This window comes from Ailuropoda melanoleuca, chromosome 1 (genome assembly GCF_002007445.2).
Source record: "Ailuropoda melanoleuca isolate Jingjing chromosome 1, ASM200744v2, whole genome shotgun sequence".
In the NCBI taxonomy this organism is placed as follows: domain Eukaryota; kingdom Metazoa; phylum Chordata; class Mammalia; order Carnivora; family Ursidae; genus Ailuropoda; species Ailuropoda melanoleuca.
Window position 1 is genome coordinate 6145434 of NC_048218.1, and position 22767 is coordinate 6168200.

At 37.0% G+C, this 22767-nt stretch overlaps 1 protein-coding gene across 1 annotated transcript in view; it reads left to right on the top strand.

The window, feature by feature from the left end:
• The window catches only part of BRWD1 (bromodomain and WD repeat domain containing 1), a 112164-nt gene that overhangs the window by 61528 nt on the left and 27869 nt on the right, over positions 1-22767 (top strand). The window contains exons 17-25 of the mRNA XM_034654200.1: positions 397-490; positions 4728-4859; positions 11849-11943; positions 13652-13841; positions 15279-15404; positions 15502-15609; positions 17584-17708; positions 18377-18459; positions 22480-22591. Coding sequence (XP_034510091.1) covers positions 397-490; positions 4728-4859; positions 11849-11943; positions 13652-13841; positions 15279-15404; positions 15502-15609; positions 17584-17708; positions 18377-18459; positions 22480-22591 — 1065 coding nt within the window. The remainder of the gene's footprint in view (positions 1-396; positions 491-4727; positions 4860-11848; positions 11944-13651; positions 13842-15278; positions 15405-15501; positions 15610-17583; positions 17709-18376; positions 18460-22479; positions 22592-22767) is intronic.

The window sequence follows — 22767 nt, forward strand, 5'->3', positions numbered from 1 at the left end:
GCTAATTCTGTCCATCCTGTGATCTTTATCTTTTTTCTTAACTAGCCATCTCATTTAGCCATGGAATTGCACAGAGTTGAAGGTGATACTCATGAAGGCCTTAGAATGTTCCTTTGCTTTGTTATTGATTGAGAGTGAAGTGTATGTAGTGTCAAATAAAAATCTTATGGAAAAAGAATGACTAACTAACTGCCTCTGAGATTATATTTATATTAAATTGACATAAAGTATAGCTTGATTTGTTTTATTATAACTTTAAAATTTTGTTCTGTATTAATTTAAAAAGTATATAACTTTATGATGCCCCAAATCATAATGATTATTTTTCTCCCCTTTATATCCTTTACTTTATCCATCAGTTCACTAACCAATATAACTGGATACTTAAATCTGTAGGAAGTTGGAAGACTTCAGAATAGAGAAAGGTGAAGAGGAAAGAAATCTTTATATAATAGGAAGAAAAAGGAAGACTCTGCAGCTCACACAAAAGGTAACCTAAATTCTGTTTTCTTAGGAATAACTAGAAATTAAACTGAATTTGTGCCCTTTTTTTTTGATCAGTGAGAATATTAGTAACTTTTGCCTGAAGTAGGATATTTCTTGCTCAAGGTCTTCTGCATGGAATTTAAAATAGCAGACATAAGGTTGTACAGCTATTAGGAAAGAGTAGTCTGAAACTTGAGGGAAGGAAGTAGTAGCCTAATGCCTATCAGTGCTAGAGGACTCTAGAAAACTACTGTCTGGTGACCACTCAGGTGAAGAACTGGAACGTTACAGGCCCATTGCAAGCATTTCAGGTCCATTCCCACTCACCGACTTCCACAGCTAGCCAACCGTTTGACTTCTAAAACTGCGGGTTAGTTTTGTCTGTTTCTGAAGTTTATCCAGATGACGCACATAAAAAAAAAAACAACTTAGATGTTACAATGGTTTGTGACCCTCCAAAGCTCATCCTGCCAAAGAAAATCTTATTCCTTAACATTTAGTTTCTCTTTTAATTTTCATGGTCATCACATGAGCAGCATTAACGTTGATTCCTGGAAGATGTATGATGTTTGCAAGATCAGTGCCACAGAACTTTGTTGGAAAGCGGTTGTGTTTCCAGGGCTTGCTCTCAGTTGACCGTTCAGTCAGATGGCCTGTCATGACAGATGGCCTGTGCATGCCTGGCTGCCATGACACGCCTTGTCGTTTAAGCTTGATGCTTGATAATTTTGTACATGACTTCGGCCTTGAGAATGAAGTAAAAATAGTTTTTATCTTTTTTATCTTTTATCTTTTTTTTTTTTGAAGATTTTTATTTATTTATTCGACAGAGATAGAGACAGCCAGCGAGAGAAGGAACACTAGCAGGGGGAGTGGGAGAGGAAGAAGCAGGCTCATAGCCGAGGAGCCTGATATGGGGCTTGATCCCATAACGCCAGGATCACGCCCTGAGCCAAAGTCAGACGCTTAACCACTGTGCCACCCAGGCGCCCCAATAGTTTTTATCTTTAACTTAAAAGTGATTTAACTCATTATGTCAAGTACTGAAAAGAAAAAAAAAATTTTCACTGAGTATCTTCGGCCTGAGTTAGGATGTTTTCTCATGAAAAAAATTTGAAAGTTAAATTCACTAAAATAATTTTTAAGAAACTAATAAATTTTTTCAGTTTTACTTTTGCTGGAAGAATAAGTTTTGGAAGATTTTTAAAAACTTGATTACATTACTGTTTCTTTATGTATTCATAGTTTTCTAATTTGGATATATTATTTGATATATTACAGTCTATGCAATTAAATTATATTAAAATTCAAGAAATAGTTATAAAGTTAGATGTGAAGTGCTTTAAATTTTTCAATTTAATCTCTAACTCAGAAATTATGATTCTTAATCCTGTATTGAGAAAAAATCTGATAAGCATTATACTTAACCATCTTATGTACAAAAAGCCCAGTTATATATAGTACGTAAACACTGACCACATGCATCTGTGGCATTCCATTTTGTGGGGGATCAAATTAGGAAAAAGTTCAGAGTTTCCTGTAGGGTAGTGATGTTGCAAAAATGTCGAAACACGAAGTGGAACCCTGCAGTATGCAGCCTTTTGTATGTGGCTTAGTCATTTGGCTAGATGAGATTTATCCGTGTTGCTCTGAGTGGATGAAATCCATTTATTTTCATTGATGAACATGCTGCTGTTTGTTCAGTCTCTTCTTGAAGGACATTTGGATTGTTTTCATGTTTGACTATTAGTCCTAATTCTCCTTTCAACATTTTGTATGTATCTCCTGGTATCTGTGTCCATGTTTCCTTTAAGTATATGCCTTGGAGTGAAATTTTTGGATTACAGGATATGCATGTATTCCACTTGGTAGTTTATGCCCTGTGCCATTTCAGAATGATTGCACTTCTACCTGCAGTGAGATATGTGTGAAAATTTCATTATGTTTAATGAAATAAACATAATGTTTTTCTTTATATGGTTTACAGCTATATTATTTGGTGTGTACACGTTTAGAATTTCCTTTTTCCTTATTGAATTGAACCTTTTCTCAGTATGAATTTTCACCCCTTATTTCTTTTTTTTTTTAAAGATTTTATTTATTTATTTATTTGACAGAGATAGAGACAGCCAGTGAGAGAGGGAACACAAGCAGGGGGGAGCGGGAGAGGAAGAAGCAGGCTCATAGCAGAGGAGCCTGACGTGGGGCTCGATCCCATAACGCTGGGATCACGCCCTGAGCCGAAGGCAGACGCTTAACCGCTGTGCCACCCAGGCGCCCCTCACCCCTTATTTCTAGTAATATTTTATTCTCCAAATTGTTTACACAGCTATGCTAGCTTTCCTTTGGCTAGTGTTTGCATAGTATGTTTCCCTCCTCCTGACACTGCAGTTACATGTGTATTAGACTTCTACTGCTGATTCCCTTTTGTTAGGCTGCTATCTGCTTTTCTGAGTATTTTCTGACCTCTATTCCACTTCGTTAGTTCTGTTTAGCTGTGTGCAATCTGGTGTTAAACCCATTGTGTTCTTAGTTTTAGTTACTGTATTTCTCAGTTCAGAATTTTTATTTAGTCCTTTTTTTAGAGCTTCCAGTTTTCTGCTATAGTTCTCATTATTTTAATTTCTTAAAAATCAGCCATACTTTAAAAATCTGTGTCTGATAATTTCATTATTTTAAGATCTTGTTCTCCTGTTTCCATAGCTTGTTGATTTTTTTTTTTAAAGATTTATTTATTTATTTATTTGACAGAGATAGAGACAGCTAGCGAGAGAGGGAACACAAGCAGGGGGAGTGGGAGAGGAAGAAGCAGGCTCATAGTGGAAGAGCCTGATGTGGCTCGATCCCATAATGCCGGGATCACGCCCTGAGCCAAAGGCAGACGCTTAACCGCTGTGCCACCCAGGCGCCCCAGCTTGTTGATTCTTTTTCTCATTTTTTACCATCACATTTTCTTCGTTACCTGTGGTTTTGACTTAATGGTAAATGTTAGAGATAATTTGAAGCCTAGGATGATATTTCTTCTAGAGAAGATGTATGTTTGCTTCTGGTAAGCTGGTAGGGCCACTGTCAAGTCTGTATTGCCTTAATCCAAACAAGGATGGGGCTGTAGTTCCTTTGGGTTACTGTTCATCTGTAGTTTACTGATAGGGCTAGGCAATGCCCTTTGATCGAATAGCCAAATCCTGGAGAGTTCTCTCAACATAGGAGGCTCTGAATTGCAATTTTTTGTTAGCCTAATTCATGAGTTTAGTCTGTCAGTGTTTTGCTTACCTGCTCAACCCTTCAGCTTCCTCTTCCAGAGTGAAATTCTAGGTTTTTCTTTTGTTTTTTTATACTCCTTTTTCCAATCTTGGGTCTACAGTTCTTTATAGGTTTATCAGGTAGGTGTCCTCAAACTTATTTTTAAAAAATACATGTATTTTGAGGGATTTTTTTGTTGTTCTTAATGGTAGTTTGGTCCACCTGTGTTAACAAATTTTAGCTACGAAACTCATTAATAGGAGTCTTTGTTTTAACAAAAATCAGTACTGACAAATTAAGGAAAGGACATTTGTTTTAAAATCAGCCAGTGATATATCAAAATGGTAAGACACTAGTGATTATCACACAGAAAGCACTAATGTGAAAATAAATTTGTATATCAATTCAAGAAATATATGCTTTCATTGAGTGATTTCACATACAACTTGGGTGTTTGAGGACTAGAATGCTCCCTCCACCCTTTAAAAAAATGCAGTCTGTTTTATTTGGATGATTTTGAAAGATTACTTAATTTTGTTTTGATAAAATATATTTTAAAAATTCAAGCGGAGCTGAAAAGTACTGAAAACAAATCCTCTAAAAATTTAAAACCTGAAAATAAGTGGGGTTAATACTATTTCTCTGTACCTGCGTTCCTTAATGTTGGTGACAGCATCATAATATATGAATATATATATTTTCACTTCTAAGATATATATTCTGATGGGTATCCCTTTTGGGTTGTTGTTGTTATATTATTAATGGCAAAACAGTTAACGATTTAGTTTGGAAAATGCTGATCTAATGTACTTCATTTAGCCATGTCTTCTAAGTACCTTCAAGGTAAAAATGCCAAGTTTTAATTTAACTGTGTGTATTTGAATTGTTATAATTTTTATTTTTGCCGTAAATTCGTTTTGGAATTTGAAAGAATGCCCATCTTGCTGATGATTGTACTTATTTGGGTGTTGATTTTTATCTGCATGTTTGTGTTTCAGTCTGACTCGGTGGTTTTGCTGTCACAGTCTAGGCAGAGGACATGCAGGCGCAAATACCCAAATTATGGCAGAAGAAATCTTGGCCGGCTTGAGTTATCTTCTGGAAATGAATCTTCAAGCTCCATGAGACATGTGAGTTTTTTAACTTTAAATTATATAAAATAATGTTCAATAATTTTGCCTTAATTCCTTCCTTTGAGTCTGCCGAGACTAGGATGAATTTTTAGCAGCTTTGTTGAGATACTTACCACACAAGTATATAATCCAGTAGCTCTAGTATATTGACAGAATTGTGTCAGCATCACTGCTGTTTAACTTCAAAATATTTTCATTGCCTCTAAAACGAAATCTTATACTTACTTAAAATTACTTCCCAGTCTCTCTCTCAGCTCTTGCCAACCACTTTCTGTCTGTATGGGTTGTTTGGCCTGTTCTGGGCATTTTATTTTTTTATTTTTATTTTTTTTTTTAAGATTCTATTTATTTTTTTGTATAAGAAAGAGAGAGAGAACGAGCATAAGCAGGGGCAGAGGGAGAGGGAGAAGCACGCTCCCCACTGAGCAAGGAGCCCGACACGGGGTTTGATCCCAGGACCCCGGGATCATGACCTGAACCGAAAGCAGCCGCTTCACCAACTGAGCCACCCAGGTGCCCCTGTTCTGGGCATTTTATATAAGTGGAATCATACAGTATGATTTTGTGACTGGCTTTCTTTTTTTTTTTCTTCTTTTTTGCTTAGCCTAATGTTCCCAAGGTTGATCCATGTGTAGCATGTATCCATACTTGTTTTTGGCTGTTATGAATAATGCAGCTTACTAACAGGTTTTTGATTGAATATCAGCTTTCATTTCATTTGGGTATCTATCTAGGACTCAGTTTGCTGGGTCATGTGGTAGCTGTATGTTTTAATCTTTTGAGGAATTGTTAAAACATTTTCCAAAGCAGCTGCACTATTCCCATCAGTAATGTGTTGAGGATTCTAGTTTCACCACATCCTTGTCTGCATTGTCTGTACTTTTTGATTTTAGCCATGCTAGCAGGTGTTAAGGAGTAGTTCACTGGGTTTGATTTGCATTTCTCTAATGATTAATGATGTGGAACATGTGCTTATTTCCTGTCTATCCTTAGGGAAACGTCTATGCCCATTTTTCAGTTTGGTTGTCTTTTTTTTTTTATTGCCATGAAAGTTCTTTATTCTGGATACGAGTCCTTTGCAGATACAGGACGTGGACATATTTTCTCCCATTCAGGGCGCTGGCATTTCCCTTTTTTGATGGTTTGTTTCCTTTGAAGCACGAAAGTTTTACAGTTCAATGAAGTCCAGTTGATTTTTTTTTTTTTTTTGAACTAGTTGCTTCTGCTTTTGCTCTCATATCTAGGCCTTTCTCTGACCCCTTTGCTTGACTTTGAATAATCACATGGAATTACTGGTCTTCATTTTGATTTTTCGGGGGAAGCCAATATTTTTGTAAAGAGTCTTTAAAATTTAATAATAGAATGTTAATATTTTCTAATCAGTAATGCTTTGAGGCTTGAAATGTTCCATATGGTTGGACAGACAATTCATTCAGTTCTGTTACAGAGCATTCAAGTAGTAGTTCAGCATCGGAATTCTTCTGCTCGAACAGGTTGTTTACCCTTTCGGTGCCTCTGGCCAGATCTGAAAAAGTAGTCATTGGTAGCATATATTCCTCAGAGATGTGAGAACTTACTTGATTGGAAGTGTCTGAAACAGTGCCTAATACCCAATAATGCTAGCTGCTTGCTGTTATCACCAGCCTGTTAATTTAACTGACTTTGTTTTATGTAATGAGACTGTTTTTAGATTTTCTTATTTATAGTGAATGAAGTATATTTTAACCCTTTCTTAATAGTTTTGGGTAATTATGATAAACATTCCCACCTGTCCTCACTGTTTCTGGTTTCTGGTTCGCTGTGTTTTTTCTTCGTTTGTGAATATTTTATTGTTTCTCCTTTTGTACAAAAGATAGAGCATACTGTAAATGCTCTTTTGCTCTTGACTTTTTTCACTGAAAATATTCTTGACCCCACTCCGTATCAGTTCTTAAATATCTTCCCTGTGGTTTTTTAAGAGTTGCATCACACGTAATTTTGGACTTCTAACAGTTTATTTAACTACTGTCTTACGGGCATTTAAGACATTTCCAGTGTTTTTGTCATAAATAGTACCACAATGAATAATCTTTTTGTCTTTGTATGTAGTTTTGTCCTGTCAGAGATGTAATTTGGGAGTACGTTCCTGTGACTGGGATTGTGGGGTCCAAAGATAGATGTCTGAGATGTAGGAGACAGTGATAAATTGCTGCTGAAGGAGGGTTTCAACTTGGCGTTCCTACCAGTGGTGCCTGGGAGTGCCTGTTTCCCTACCCATTAGCCAACAGAGTGTGTTATACTTAATTTCTGCCAGTTTAATGGGTGAGGGATGATGTCTTAGTGTAGTTTCGTTTTTATGTTTTGGCTGTTCTTTTAGTGTGATATATATAACATACAATTTATCATTTTAACTATTTTTCTGCATCCAGGTCATTGGCATTAACTACATCTACAGTATGTGCAGCCATCACCACTGTATGTTTCTAGTTCTAACCATCCCAGATAGACAGTCTATACCCATTAAACACTGACTCTCTGTTTACCTCCTCCATCCCTGCTAGCCTATCTTCTACTTTCCGTCTCTATAAATTTGCCGATTCTAGGGACTCCTGTAAGTGAAGTCATGCAGTATTTGTCCTTTTGTCTGGTTTATTTCACAGAATAGTTTTATTTTGACTTTCTCATATTATATGTGCAGTTACTGGATATCTCTTCATATATTTAGGGCTTTTTTTTTTTTTAAATCTTTATGTACTGTGTATTTATGTCTTTTGGCTATTCTTCTGTTACGTTTTTGGCCTCCCCCCCAACCTTAATTTTTTTCTTTTTTTTTTTTAGGGGGGAGGGAGCAGAGGGAGAGAGAGTGAATCTTAAGCAGGCTCCTTGCGCAGGGCAGAGCCTGATGTGGAGCCTGATGCTGGGCTTGATCTCAACCCTGAGATTATGACCTGAGCCGAGATCAAGAGTCAAGAGTCGGACGCTTAACTGACTGAGCCACCCAGGCACATGCCTCGCCTTAATTTTTAAAAGTTCTTTATGGGGGCACCTGGGTGGCACAGCGGTTAAGCATCTGCCTTCGGCTCAGGGCGTGATCCCGGCGTTATGGGATCGAGCCCCCACATCAGGCTCTTCTGTTATGAGTGCTTCTTCCTCTCCCACTCCCCCTGCTTGTGTTCCCTCTCTCACTAGCTGTCTCTATCTCTGTCGAATAAATAAATAAAATCTTAAAAAAAAAATAAAATAAAAATAAAAGTTCTTTATGTACTAGGGATATATTATTTCTTTCTCTGTAGTTTGTAAGGTGCCATTTGGAGGCCATTATGGCCTCTAAATAGTTATTACTTAGCGTAGATGAAGGTTTCTGATTTCAGTAGATTTTTTTACACATCCTGCTGTGTTACTGAATTTTTGGGTTAATTTTATCTTTGAATTCTCTGAGGTTTTTCAAGTATTTTCTCCTTTGTACAGATACTTAGTTTTACTCTTGATTTTTATACCTCCTACTGATTTCTCTTGTCTAATTGCTTTGCTCAATTCTTCCAGAGCATTGCTAAATAGTGGAGATAGTAGACTGCATTACTGTTGGGGGATGCATGTCTACTGTTTTCACATTAAGTAAGATGCTTTATTTTAGGTGTCTGCAGTATACATATATATTTTATTTTGCTAAGGGGATATCAACTAATGCTTGTTTTCTTACGTTCTTTTTCAAATACCAGGATTGATTATAGATTTTTTTTCCTTTTTAAATCATCACTGGTATCAGTCTTACAATTTTTCTCTTTATATTTGTTAATTTGGTGTGTTTTTAAGTAATGAGGAACTTTTTAAACTAATGCAAGCATAGATAATGTGGAATGTTAAATCCACCTGACCTTTTAAAATAAATCATAAGGGGTGCCTGGGTGGCTCAGTTGGTTAAGCAACTGCCTTTGGCTCAGGTTGTGATCCCAGGGTCCTGGGATCAAGACCCGAGTCGGGCTCTCTGCTCCCTGGGGATCCTGCTTCTCCCTCTCCCTCTGCCGCTCCCCCTGCTTATGCTTGCTCACTCACTCTCTCTCTCTGTCAAATAAATAAACTCTTCTAAAAATTTTTAAAAAATAAAATTTTTGTGGTTTGGTAGTTGGTTTTACTTCCATTGGTATGAATTCATTCACCTGTGTTGTTGCAGTGAGGTGAGGGAGGGGTGGCTCTTGTTGTGGATGGGTGGGGGGGTTTGTGTGTGTGTGTGTGTGTGTGTGTGTATGTGTGTGTATGGCAGCAGGATAGAGATTGTGGCATTGTGTATATGCATGTTGGTTCCATTCCATTTTGGTTTGGAAAGCATTGATGGTAGAAAAAGTTTAAGGGCTTTGTAGATAGCCAAATTTCTAATTTCCAGTTCCTGCACTTACCCTCCTGTGGCCCCAGGCATGTTACTTTACTTTTCTTAGCCTTAGGTGTCCCTGTAGATGAAGAGCTAGTAATGTACACGTGGGGACTTGGGAAACAATACAAAACTCTTAGGCAGGGTGGATCCACGTTTTGTGGGGTTGAAGCTTGTGTAATTTTAGGGATTTTTTTTTTTTAAAGAAAAGTAAGTTTCAAGTAGATACATGCTGCTTTGATAGGCAAGTTAAATCAGAAGTCTCTAAAACTTAGTGTCCTTAGTTTTCTTAATCCTGCCTCTGTTAACAGGTGTTTGGAGAGTTGGGATAATACATATAAGACATTTCATAGGGTGTATGGTTTCTAGGTAGTAGCTTTTAAGAATTTGTTACATTACTGTGATTTTTAAAAAAGTACATGTGACTTTTCACTGACTGAGCCACCTAAACAGCCCCAAAAGTAGATATTAACTTGAGATTTTGTCTTTTGAGCTTTGGTTCTCATCGACATTTTCATTATCCATTATTGAAGCTCCTAACGTAAATGCTGTTACGGGAAAAGGTCCTGTCTCAGTTTCAAAGTGCCTGCTTGGGATCCATGGCCAGAGCTTCCGGTGGATTGCAGCCTCAGTGCTGTGGGAATCAGTTGTTTGTTCCCTTCTCTTCCCTTTATGGCTTTAAAAAAAAAAAAAGGTTATGAAGCAGTTTTAGGTTTACAGAAAAATTATGCAGTGAGTACAGTGAATTCCCATACTCTCTCGTCCCTGCACGCAGTCTGTCCTATTAGTAACATCTGGAATTAATGTGGTACATTTGCTGTAGCTGGTAAGCTGACTTCCCTGGTCTACATTAGGGATCACTGTGTGTTGTATAGTTCTCTGGGTTTTGACAAATGCATAGTCTGCCATATCAGTATCAGAATAGTTACACTGCCCTAAAACCCTGCTGGGCTATACTTAATCATTCCTCTCTCCCTCCTCCTGAGCCACTGGCAAGTACTGATCTTTTAACTGTTTCCATAGACTTTTCCAGAATACCATTTAGTTGGGTTATATACTATGTAGCCTTTCGGCTTGGCTACTTTCTAGTAATACGAGTTTAAGTTTCCTCTACAACTTTTCGTGGCTTGGTGTTTCATTTCTTTTTAGAACTGAATAATATTCCATTGTCTGAATTTACCACAGTTTATTCATTGACCTACTGAAGGACATGTTGCCTGATTGTAAGTTTTGGCAATTATGAATAAAGCCGTTATAAACTTACATGTGCAGGTTTTGCATGGCCAGTTTTTTAATGCATTTGGGTAAATACCAAGGAACATGTTTATTGCATCACATGATGAGGCCTTGTACAGTTTTGTACGAAACTTCCAGACCTCTCCCAAGTGGCCATGTTATATTTTTCATTTCCATAAACAGTGAATGAGAGAGACCCTGTTTCTGTATGTTGTTAATATGTCAGTTCTTCCCGGCTTTATCTGTAGAGTCAACACAATCCCGGTCAAAATCCCAAGTTAATTTTGTGGATGTTGGCAAAGTGATTCTAAAGTTTATTTGGAGAGGAAAAAGACCTAGAATAACTAACAGGATACCGAACAATGTAGTTGGAGGACTGACACTACCTGATATTAAAGAGTTAGTATAAATCTGTAGTTTTTAAAACATTATGGTATTGGTGAAAGCATAGACAATAGATCAGTGGAACAGAATAGGGAAACCCAGAAATAGACCAATACATATATGGTCAAGTAGTGTTTGACGAAGGAGCGAAAACAACTCAATGGATAAAGCATGGTTTTTTCAATAAAAGATGTTGAACGACTGGATATTCACATGTTATAAAAAAATCTAGACAGACTTTTCACAAAAATTAACTGAAAATGTATCATAAACTTAATACAAAATATAAAACTGGAATTTCCAGAAGATAGCATACAATAAAATGTAGGGGACCTTGCATATTGGCAGTGACTTTTTAGATAATATACGAAAAGCACAATCCATTAAAGAAAAAGGTGACAAGCTAGACTTTGTTGAAATTAAAATCTGCTCTGGGAAAGATACTGTTAAGGGAATGAAAAGGCAAGCCTATAGACTGGGAGAAAGTTGTAGAGCTCCTGTCTGATAAAGGACTTGTATTTAAAACATACCATGAATTCTTAAAAACACATTCATAAGAAAACAAAAAATCCAATTTAAGAATCAGCAAAATGTCTGACGCCTCATAGAAGAATATCTATAGATCATATGGAAAGATGCACATCAGTCATAGGGGATAAGAGTAGAAAGACGAGATCCCATATCTATCACGGCCTAAGTCCAACAAAACGCTGAGAACATTTACATTGACTTTTTATGAGCTTCACTCAGAGAAGGGCCGGCTGTACTAACAGTAGTAGCGTTAAGTCTTAGGCTCTGGTGCCTTACGCCTTATTAAGAAAAATAATAAAGACATTTACCTTTTGTTTTTTCTTAAGTCCATCTAGTTCTGTTTCTTGTCGACGGCCTAAGATTAGGACAACGCTCAGGGTTTCTTGACTTGTGTTATTTAATCGCCAAGATCAGGATTTTTAGATTTTTTTTAATTGATTAATTAATTTACTTATTTATTTTACCTCCCTTCCCCACCCCCGACAAATAGGAGACTTCCTGTGATCAGAGTGAAGGCTCTTGTTCTGAAGAAGAAGAAGAGTGGAGGAGTGATCGAAGAAGTGAGAGTGACAGTGAGAGTTCGAGGTATCTGCTTTTCCTCGTTCCCATCTTTTCCACAGTTCAGTCATAGGCTTGGATGCATTGGGACACGGATGGCATTTAAGACGTAATAGCTCACATCTGTGGGACAACTGACTTCTTAGTACATTTAAAAGGAGAAGAAAACCAGATTAACAGCTATTTCTATAGAAAATATTTTGGGTATTTTTGACTACACGTTTGAGCCAGCAGGATGTCAGGTGTGTGTACTCAAAATATCAGTTTAGTCTTGTACTGCATTCATAAAGAATAGTATCCAAAGTATAGGTGGTAAGACCATTATTCTGCTTATTATTAGTTATTGCATGTGTTGACTTCTTGTTTAGTTTTGGTATCCAAATTTCATGGGACCAGGATGTTAACATCTATTCCTCCTCTTGGTAAATAAGTATTAGCTTCACCTTGGCAGATGGTCAAGCCAGAAACCTGGACCTCTTTCTCTTTTCATGAACCTGTCCATCACGTCTGGGAGGATACCCCTGCCACATACGACTCAGAGTATCTTCTTTTCTGTTGACATTGGTGCTGTGCTTGTCTAGACTACCATACTGTATTCCCTCTTTCCTTTCTTGGACTCCTTTTATTCTATTATGAGTAGTAGCTGGAGTGATTTTAGAATACTTGTCTATTTTTTTAAATAAATTCATTTTTAATTATGAAATAGACGTTAATAAAATTTACTATCTTAACCATTGTTAACTGTATATTTCAGTAGTGTTAAGTACATTCATATTGTCTTGTACCCAGTCTCTGGAGCTCAATGCAAAAGTGAAACTATATACCCATTAAAGAATAATTCTCCACTTCACGCTCCCATCCCCTGGCAACCACTGTTCTGCTTTCTATCTCTATATAATTACTATCTTTTAATTCAGCTTTTCTTGAATTTTATTATACAAAGCAGGTGCTCCTAAAATTTTTCTAAATAGCTCTTTTTGTATTAAACAGCTCTTGGAAATGTGTCTGTTAGTGTGTGTTTTATTGAGCCTGAGAAGTACGTGGTTGGCCAGTGATGGCCCAGTAGAGCCTTTTGTCATCTTTTTCTGTATTTGCTGAAGGTAGTCGTGGGCAGGGGGCTTGTTTTCTGGATCTAGTTTCCTGTTTGACTCTGCTTCTGCTCTGGGGTGGCTACAAACAGTTCCTGTCATGGATCTTCTCTCATATCAGAGAAAGGTTCCCCTCTTGGCCAGAAGCTCTAACCACCTGCAGCTCTCTATTTGTTGTGGCTGTGTTTTCCTTGGGCTTCTAATCTGTTCACAGATGGTTTTTCATTCCAGTTAAATTGTAGTCTATTCTTGAGCCACCTCTCACTTGGGGTGGGGGAAGGAGGGCCTACTCTTAATGGCTCTGTGTGACCTCTCCTGTTTTCATAACTACACTCACTTTCTGAAAGGGGAATCATTGATTGGCTGTAAATGTTGTCTTCCATGAGGTCTCCTATATATTATACTTTAAAAAAATTCTTCAGGCTTACATCCTTTCCTAATTTCCAGTGTCAGTGAAGGTTTCTCTCTTTCTTATGATCTCTGGTCATTTAAGTATTCGTTGATGGTGAAGGCAGATTGTTCAGGTTAAATCTTCCCAGGATCCTTCCTTCCTTCCCTCTTCATCTCTTCTCTTAATGTTACGTGACTGATTTGCTTTTGGGCTTAGATTCTGGTTCCCTGCAAACTACACTGTCTTCATTTCCCAGTGACTCGTCATCTAGATACTCTGATTGGACTGCTGATGCAGGCATCAATCTGCAGCCACCTCTACGGACGTCATCGCGTCGGCGAGTTACCCGTTTTTGCAGTAGTTCAGAGGATGAAATGTCTACTGAGAATTTATCTCCTCCAAAAAGGAGACGAAAGAGAAAGAAAGAAAATAAGCCTAAAAAAGAGGTAAGAGAAGTATATCTTTAAAAACATCTGTTAACACTTTTTATAGAGGTGTTTCTGTCCATATTTAGAAATTAAAGTCTTTGGGAAATTGGAACTTTTATATTCTTTTGACACTGTTAAGTCATTAAGACTCAAATGTAAAATGGAGTTTATATTTGGAAATGTTATTCTATTATGAAGACTTCTCTGTTGAATCTGCACCAGTTGGCCTTGGCACCGACTCCTTCCCCAGTTTGACACTTAAAGGGGGAGCTCTGTTTTACTCAGAATCCCACCATAACTCTTCATTTTTTCCTGTTAATTTCAACACCAGAAATATGCTTCAGGGCGTTTTAGGGCACTTTCTTCTTCTTTCATCTATTACTGCCATGTTCTCCAGATGCATCTGACGTGTTCTCTTCCATTTGGCATGTTCACACGCTTCTCCTAATGGTGCTGTCCCTGTTCCTGATCATACGTGCAGGGCTTGTGTCATGCAGGTGGCAGCCCTTGTTGAAAGATGCCAATCTTTGTCCTCGTTCTCTGTTGCTATGTAACAGATGACCGTGACACTTAGCTCCTTAAAACAACAAACATATATTCATGTTTTGATGGATTGGGATTAAAACAACAAACGTATATTCATGTTTTGATGGATTGAGGGCTGATTAGCTAGGTGATTTTGGGCTCACAAGGTTGCAGTTATCACATTGGCTGGAGTTGGCAGTTGTCTGAAGGCTTGACTGAAGCTTGCTGGTCTTCTTTGAAGCTTATTCATTGGGTAGTTGGCTGGTGAACTCAGCTCCTCACCACATGGGCCCCTCCATAGTGCTGCTCGGGTGTCTGCAGGACATGGTGGTTGATGTTCTCTAGAGCAAGTGACCCTGAAGTGTAAGCAAGGGGTGAGCGCTAATGCCTGGGACAGCCTAGTCTTTGAAGCCTCTCTTTGTCACTTCTGCTTTCTTCTATTTGTTAGAAGCAATTCCAGCCCACCCTCAAGTGGAGGTGTGGCTGCACCTCTTGAAGAGGAGAGAAGGAGGATCAAAGAGTTTGTGGTCATGTTTTAAAATCACCAGTCTTAAAACCTCAAATCAAGAGGAGACTGTGATGATTAGTCCGTGGCGAAATTCAGAATGGTGTGTCAGATCAGGCTGTCTGTCGAAGGGGATTTAGGTTGGAAATTAGGCCCTTTCTGTAGGATATAAAGCGTTACGAAGAATCTATTAGAAATTCAGGAGATGCTAGGAAAGTGCGAGGTAAATCTACAGTGCTTTCCACAATTGATAACGTTTGTGTGTGTGTTACAGAACCAAATATGTAGGCTATGTAAAAACTAATCATTAGGTAACCTGCCCATAAGTAGTCATTCTCAGTGGTGAAGTTTCTTTTGTTTTTCAGTTAAACAGTGCATGCATGCCCTTTCTATTGAACTAAACTTTGTTCTCTTCCCCTTGGCAGAACTTGAGGAGGATGACTCCGGTGGAGCTTACGAATATGGAACATTTATATGAATTTCATCCTCCAGTTTGGATAACTGACACCACACTTCGAAAGTCTCCTTTTGTTCCTCAAATGGGTGATGAGGTGAGAGTAATAAAATTTAAAAACATGAGTATGGGCCATAAGACAAAATATTTTACTATTAGGTTTTAATTTATTTTTAAATGTATGCTTTTTGCAGGTAATATATTTTCGACAGGGTCATGAAGCTTATATTGAGGCTGTCAGAAGAAATAACATATATGAACTGAACCCTAACAAGGAGCCATGGAGAAAAATGGATCTCAGGGTAAGATGATGGTATTATTAAGTCATTAAACATTTAGCACATGTATAGTTAAATATTTACAAATCCACTAAAAATAAACCTACTGGAGGCATAGTTCATTACTATCTTTCCATTGATTTCCTACTTATAAACATTTCTGCTATCACCTTGTATGCTGTAAGATCCAGCAGGAAGACATGTTTGTCAGTGGGCAGTCCTTGTGTATTGCTGACTCGTGTATAAAATTGTGTGTTAGAGTCTTTCAGGAAGGCAGCTTGGCAGTATGTATCATTAATCCTAAAATGTGTATATCTAGGATACATATTCAAAAGAAGTGCAGCTTTTCAAGAGAGGAAATACAAATCGGAAAAAAGGTTGGACCCCATGCATAATAGACTAGATTGCTGAAAACACTTGGGTGCCCCGTAATTAACCAATTTTATAAATTTTAAAAAAATAACATTTAAAGAAAGAAACTACCACATTTCAGCAAGTAGCAAAGGTTTTAGTTTGTTACCAGTTGTTCACATTGGTGACAGGGTCCATGAAACAGCCCAGGATTATGGGAGACTATTTGGACAATTGGAATTGAGACTGAGAAATATTTAAATGTTTTAATTCGGTGATTTTACTTCCAGCAATTTAGGAAACAACTGGAAATGTGTGTGAATTTATGAGCAAGGCAATTTCATATCACTTTATAAAAACAAAAAATTAGAAAAAATTCAAATATCCTACGGTATTGAATGAATCAAATCATGGTACATTCATAGAACTGACTACTGCATAGAGCCTGCTGTGTATTTGAGGCTTTTAAAATATTTGTTGAATGAACGACTGTTAAATTTTTATAATTTATTACTAAGAGGAAAAATGGGACGTGAAATGTTGTTTGTGGTTATGATAAAAATTTGCAGATATATGTCTCAACCAAAATAAATACATCAGAAAGTCAATGGTGATTATATGTGGAACAGCATTGCAGTTGATTTTTATTTTATTCTTTATACTTTTACGTTTTTGATACTTTCAGCAACTGTTAGGAGATGAAAACAGCTATGTTAGCAAAGACAGCTGTTCTTAACTCCCCTTTAACTTAGTGACTGTCCTTGAACTTGGCTTGAGTCATGTTCTGATTTATGTATGTCTGTCTCACTTATTACTGAGTCTCTGAGTACAGTTGGTTCTCATTATTCACAGATTCCATATTTGTGAATTTGCCTATTTGGTATGTTATTTGTAACCCAAAATCAGTGCTCAGGATGCTTCCTGGTCATTTGCAAACATGCAGAGTGGCAAAAAATTTGATTTGCGTGACCAGCGTGTTTCTAGCTGAGATAGAGCAAGGTGATGCCTTCTTATTTGAGCCCTCATCTCATAAATAAGGGTCCTTTTTGCAGTCTGTTGAATGCAACAGTAAAGAATGTTTACATTTTTATGCTTTTTGTTGGTGACTGTTTAAAATAGCCCCCCAAGTGTAGTGCTTCAAGTGCTGTACTGTGTTAGCACAAGAAAGGGATGACGTGCTTTATGGAGGAAGTATGTGCATTAGATAAACTTTGTTTAGACATGAGTTATACTGCTTTGGGCTGTGAACTCAGCACTAATGAATCAATATATTAGATGAGGTGTCTTTACACAGAAAAACACAAAACAGGATTGTGTATCTCTAGGAGGGGAACAAAGCTGGAAAGAAATTCAGATTATTCACAGTATTTGTCTTTAGATATTGAGCTGGTCAGTGACTTACATGTTACTTCTTACACTTGTGGTATATTTTCTAAAGTGAGTATATTCCTTACATTAGAAAGAGTATTAAATGTCCTCAAAAAGATGTGAAGATTAACATTAGCAAACATGATTGTAATTAATGTTAAATTGGAAGCTAAATTGTGAGTCGACTTAATGTGGCAATATGTGGAGAATTACAGTATTGAGGAATTGCTCTATTTTAACCATTTTAAACACTTACTCTTCTAAAAATATCTGTTGAAGGATCAAGAATTGGTCAAAATAGTTGGAATACGATATGAGGTTGGGCCCCCTACACTCTGTTGCCTCAAACTCGCATTTATAGATCCTGCAACTGGAAGACTAATGGACAAATCTTTCTCTATTAGGTATGTGTTACTATTTTTTAATGGAATTACTTAAATTTAGATTTTTCCTCTTGCTGATGAGGATGTCCTTTCCATAGCTCAGGGTAAATGGCGAGCACTGTGGACGGCCTGTGAGTTGAGGTTCTGGTAGATGGGAATCCACTGGAAGTAAAGATCATGTGCTGTGGCAGCAGTCAGGCATTGGCACGTTTTATACCTTTCTCCATGCCACTTAAATGTGTGCAGGATTCTGGCCTAGAGGGATCATTTCTTTTGTCTTTGTTTTTGAGAAAATGTTAGAATAAATAATTTGTTCGTCTGTTATGGTAGCCCTTAGCCACATGTGGCTCTTGAGCATTTAGAATGTGGTGGATTTCAGTTGAGTGTGATGTTACGTGTACACACTAGATTTTGAAGACTTGATCTGAAGAAAAAGGTTACGTAAAATATCTCATTTTTACTGTTAACATTGTGAAACAGGATTTAGGGTATGTTGGGTTAAATAAAATACTCCCTTAAAATTAATTTTACTAGTTTCTTTTTACCTTTTTTTTTTTTTAATAAAAAGGCTAGTTGAAAAATAAAAATTACAAGTGCAGCTCCCATCCTGTTTCTTTTTGACATTGTTGCTCTAGATTATAATAATCTGCTACTCATGGAGTTCAACCATTTTTTATATTTCTGTTTAGATACCATGATATGCCAGATGTTATTGACTTTCTTGTATTGCGTCAGTTTTATGATGAAGCAAGACAGAGGAATTGGCAGTCTTGTAAGTTCATCCTTACTGAGTTTTATATGCCTTTAGAAAATGATCTCCCATTTTACTGGTCTATTTTTTTGGTTATGGTGCTGCTTATTATGGTGGATGCAAAGATGTAAGTTGTGGAAAGATATAAGTGACTGAAGAGCGTCTTTTGCTTAGGGCTTGGTACTTCCTTCTCCTTAATATCCTTTTTAGCCCAGGACCATTTCTTGTATTCTTACGGTAGCTGACGTTTTGAAGGGATTATTTCTTACTCATTGACTGTATGCTAGAGTTGACCTTTTATTTCCTTTCAGACTTCCCCGCACTGCATTTTTTCTGTCTTTTTAATGTGACTGGCGTAATTCACAAAGTCATTCTATGATATAAAACAATCAGAAAGTTGAAAAATAATGCATATTTCACACTGATGATGTTCTGGTAAACCGGAATATTTTACTTTAATGCCATATCAAACCAGACTTAAATAGGTTGACTTGAGGAAACCATTCCTCTAAAAAATAAAAAATTCATAGAATATTTCCACTTTTTAACCCTGAGACATCTGGCTGGATGAAAAAATAAAATTACCTCAATGTACATGCTAGTTTGACTGTGGTTTTTGTGGTGACCATTTAGGGTGGGCTGGTGGGCTCCTTTGCTTCGACTTGTGTAGTTATGTAGGTCATTAAACTCTACAGGACAAAATCGGTGATTGTAACCAGGCCAGGTAATACTAGTTAGCAACTGTAGCATCCCTTTCACAGGTATAGGTATATTACTTTCAGTATGGAGTGCTGTCTGGGGAGCTCATGTGTTGAGTTTGACTTAAATCACTTAGGATAGTTCAGTTCCTTCTCTTTTCATCAGTTTTGGTTTCTTAGAAATACTAAGTTTTACTCAGATCTCTTATTAGAAATATTAAGTTTTACATCTGGTATACACATTTGTAAATGATATTAAGACCTTATTAATTTTCCTAGTTTCTGCTGCCTTTTTCTGTAGGTACTACAAATAGGTAAATTATAGATAAATTCCCTGAGCCATCCCTATTTGAAATGAAAGATTGTCAGGGAGTGTGGCTGCTGTTAGTGGACTATTTTTAATGGTAATGTCCACTCAGGTAGTCAGCATTATTTTGGGACTAGAGGTAAAGGAAATTTTTCTTGAAGAAAAACATCTAGCCACACACAGAAACAACAAAAACCAAACTCAAGTCATCTGGAATGTGTGGGAGTTAGCAAGTCCTATAGCCAGATTCTGAAGAACTTTCAAGTTTCCCATCTATTATATTTATCCAACCCCCATGATATCTAAGTTGGAAGCTGTCCTTTCATTCCACCAACCTGCACATCCAAAAATTGTTTTAAACTCAGTTCTCTGTAGATCGCTCTAGAGATGGATTCCCACTTGCCTCTTGTAATTTAGGGCCTTGTTTTTTTTTTTTTTCCTTTTTTTTTTGTGGTTGGGAAGTGAATGTACCAGATCTTCTAATTAATTCAGGTCCCCCCCCCCATAAAATCTTACCTGTTCTCTTGAATGTTGAGGAGTGCTATTAAAAGAAGTTGCTTGATTCTGATTTTCCTATATTGAGAACTTTACTCAAGTTCTAATGTACTCTTTACTCAAATTTATCCTACTCTTGGATAGGCAAAAATAGGGTGTGTTTTTTTTTTATGCTTAAGGAAAAGCCACATTTTACCTTCATAAAAGTGATTTCTTTTTCTTTTTTTTTTTCTTTTTTTAATACATTTAAGTAATTTCTATACCAAAGACGGGACTAAAACTCATGACCCTGAGATCAAGAGTTGCACGTTCCTCTGACTGAGCCAGCTAGGTGCCCCCAGAAGAGTGATTTCTTAAGGCTCCTTTTAATTAAAAATGTCATCTTACACTGAAGAAATACTTTAATGTAAGCTGAAAGTATCTTCTACTTTTAAGGAAGAAGAATATTATAAAGTTAATTCTTGCTATCAAAGACTGGCTTTTTTATAACCATGTATTTATGTTAGGCCTCTTAAAATTAAGCCACTGGATTTGTTGTTACTACAATCATATCTATTACAATAAATACTGTGGGTGATATTTGTGTTAAATTAGGTTATTTACATTACATAATTAGATAAAAACCACGGTGTTATGTCAAATTTTTAACATAATGCCTTTCACTTAAAAAGTTAGAAGAACTGACCAAGATTGTTTTCTGAAGTTGAAGTACTGTTTTAGAATATTTATATTAATGAAATACTATCAAAAGTAGAAATTTAACAGTGGCAGAGAGATGGGTAGGAGGATGAGGGACTTATGGGTTTCCAGTGATTTTTGAAAAATATGAAATATACATAAAAGTCATGTTTACATGAATTTGAAAATATATTAAGAACCTCAAAACTGGGACGCCTGGGTGGCTCAGTCGGTTAAATGTCTGCTTTTGGCTCAGGTCATGATCCCAGGGTTCCCGGATCAAGTTCTGCCTTGGGCTGCCTCCTTCTCCTTCTGCCTGCTGCTCCCCAGAGAGTGCTTATGCTCACTCTCTGTCTTTGACAAATAAATAAAACCTTAAAAAAAAAAAAACCCTCAAAACATGTAGTTCCGATAGTTGTGATGGTGCTGTTTTTTTTTTTTTTCAGTTTTACAGAATTCAGTGTAAGCATACTTTGTTTAGTTAATACTATTTGTGGATATTTTATTACATAAATATTCTCTTTCTTGGGGGTAAGATATAGCTTTAATTTTGATTGATACCATTTCCATAAAACTTCTCCTGAAGAAAGAATTACAAATCTACCAAGGACAAAACGTGACTTTTTATTAAAATGATTTTGTTTTGAGAATGGTAGAAAGCATGGGAAGGAAAAGGTGGGATTATTACAGCAGCCTATGTTTCTTTTGTAATATACGTGAAATAGCTCACATACAGCGTGTACATTCAGAAAATGACTGAAGTTAGTTGGAGCACTCTCTACAGTTATTTGGGTTTGTGCTGGAGTCCTTCTAAAATCTACTTCCTGCTTTTATATATCCTGAGATACAGGAATATTTGGATGTTTACTTCTTTTTTTCTTTTCTTTTTTTTTTAAGAGAGGGAGGTGGGAGGGGCAGAGGGAGAGGGAGAGAGAATCCTAAGCAAGCTCCATGCTGACGTGGGGCTCCATCTCAGATACTAAGATCATGACCTAAGCTGAAACCAAGAGTCAGATGCTGAGCCGACTGAACCACCCAGGCTCGCCTAATTTTTTTTTTTTTAAAGATTTTATTTATTTATTTGACAGAGATAGAGACAAGCCAACGAGAGAGGGAACACAAGTAGGGGGAGTGGGAGAGGAAGAAGCAGGCTCATAGCAGAGGAGCCTGATGTGGGGCTCGATCCCATAACGCCAGGATCACGCCCTGAGCCGAAGGCAGACGCTTAACCGCTGTGCCACCCAGGCGCCCCTCGCCTAATTTTTTAAATAATCAGTATGTAAGCATTTCCAAGGTTACATCTAGAACTGATTTTTATTTTGAAGTCTTAAGAATTAAAACTGTTTTATGTGGCAGTGTATATATAAGAACAACTTTAGAATAATCATGGATTAAATTCTCATCATACTTTTATAATTTGTTTTATTCTTCAGGAAATATATATATTTCAGAGCTGTATATTTAATACACTAATTAAACAAGTATTTAATACATTAATTAAACAAGCATTTATTGGTAGTAAACGTTGTTATAAAAGATTTTTGAATTTTATTAAACTTTGTTCTTTGTTTCATGTTGTAAAATGGAATGGAACTTATTTTCGGGTAGAATCCACCAAACAAGAGCATCTAGTCATAACTATTTTAATCTGTTATACTGTTTGGTTATATGCCTTCAGGTAATTGCTCAGTGTAACATTGTATCTTTTTACATTGACTTTTTCACTGAAGATTGCTGGAAAGTGGGAAGGGTGGCTAATTTTAAGATAAAGAAGTAATTTCTTTTATCTGTATCATGGTATTTTATAAATTAAAAATGTTAATCTTGGCAAATTGTTGTCTCAGACTTGGTCATCTCTTACAGGTGATAGGTTTCGATCTATCATTGATGATGCTTGGTGGTTTGGGACAGTGCTAAGTCAAGAGCCGTATCAGCCACAGTACCCCGATAGTCATTTCCAGTGCTACATCGTTAGGTCTGTATGCAGTTTGAAAGTTAATCCTCTACAAACATCCATGCGCCGTGGTGGGTGGTTTTACCGAGAACTGTTAGTTTCAGATTAAAGACCACGATTTGCCTGTCGCTGAGTCCTGTCAGTCTCCCCCACGCAGTATCTCTAGGACGCCTCTGCTGCTTCCTGTTCGCAAGTAC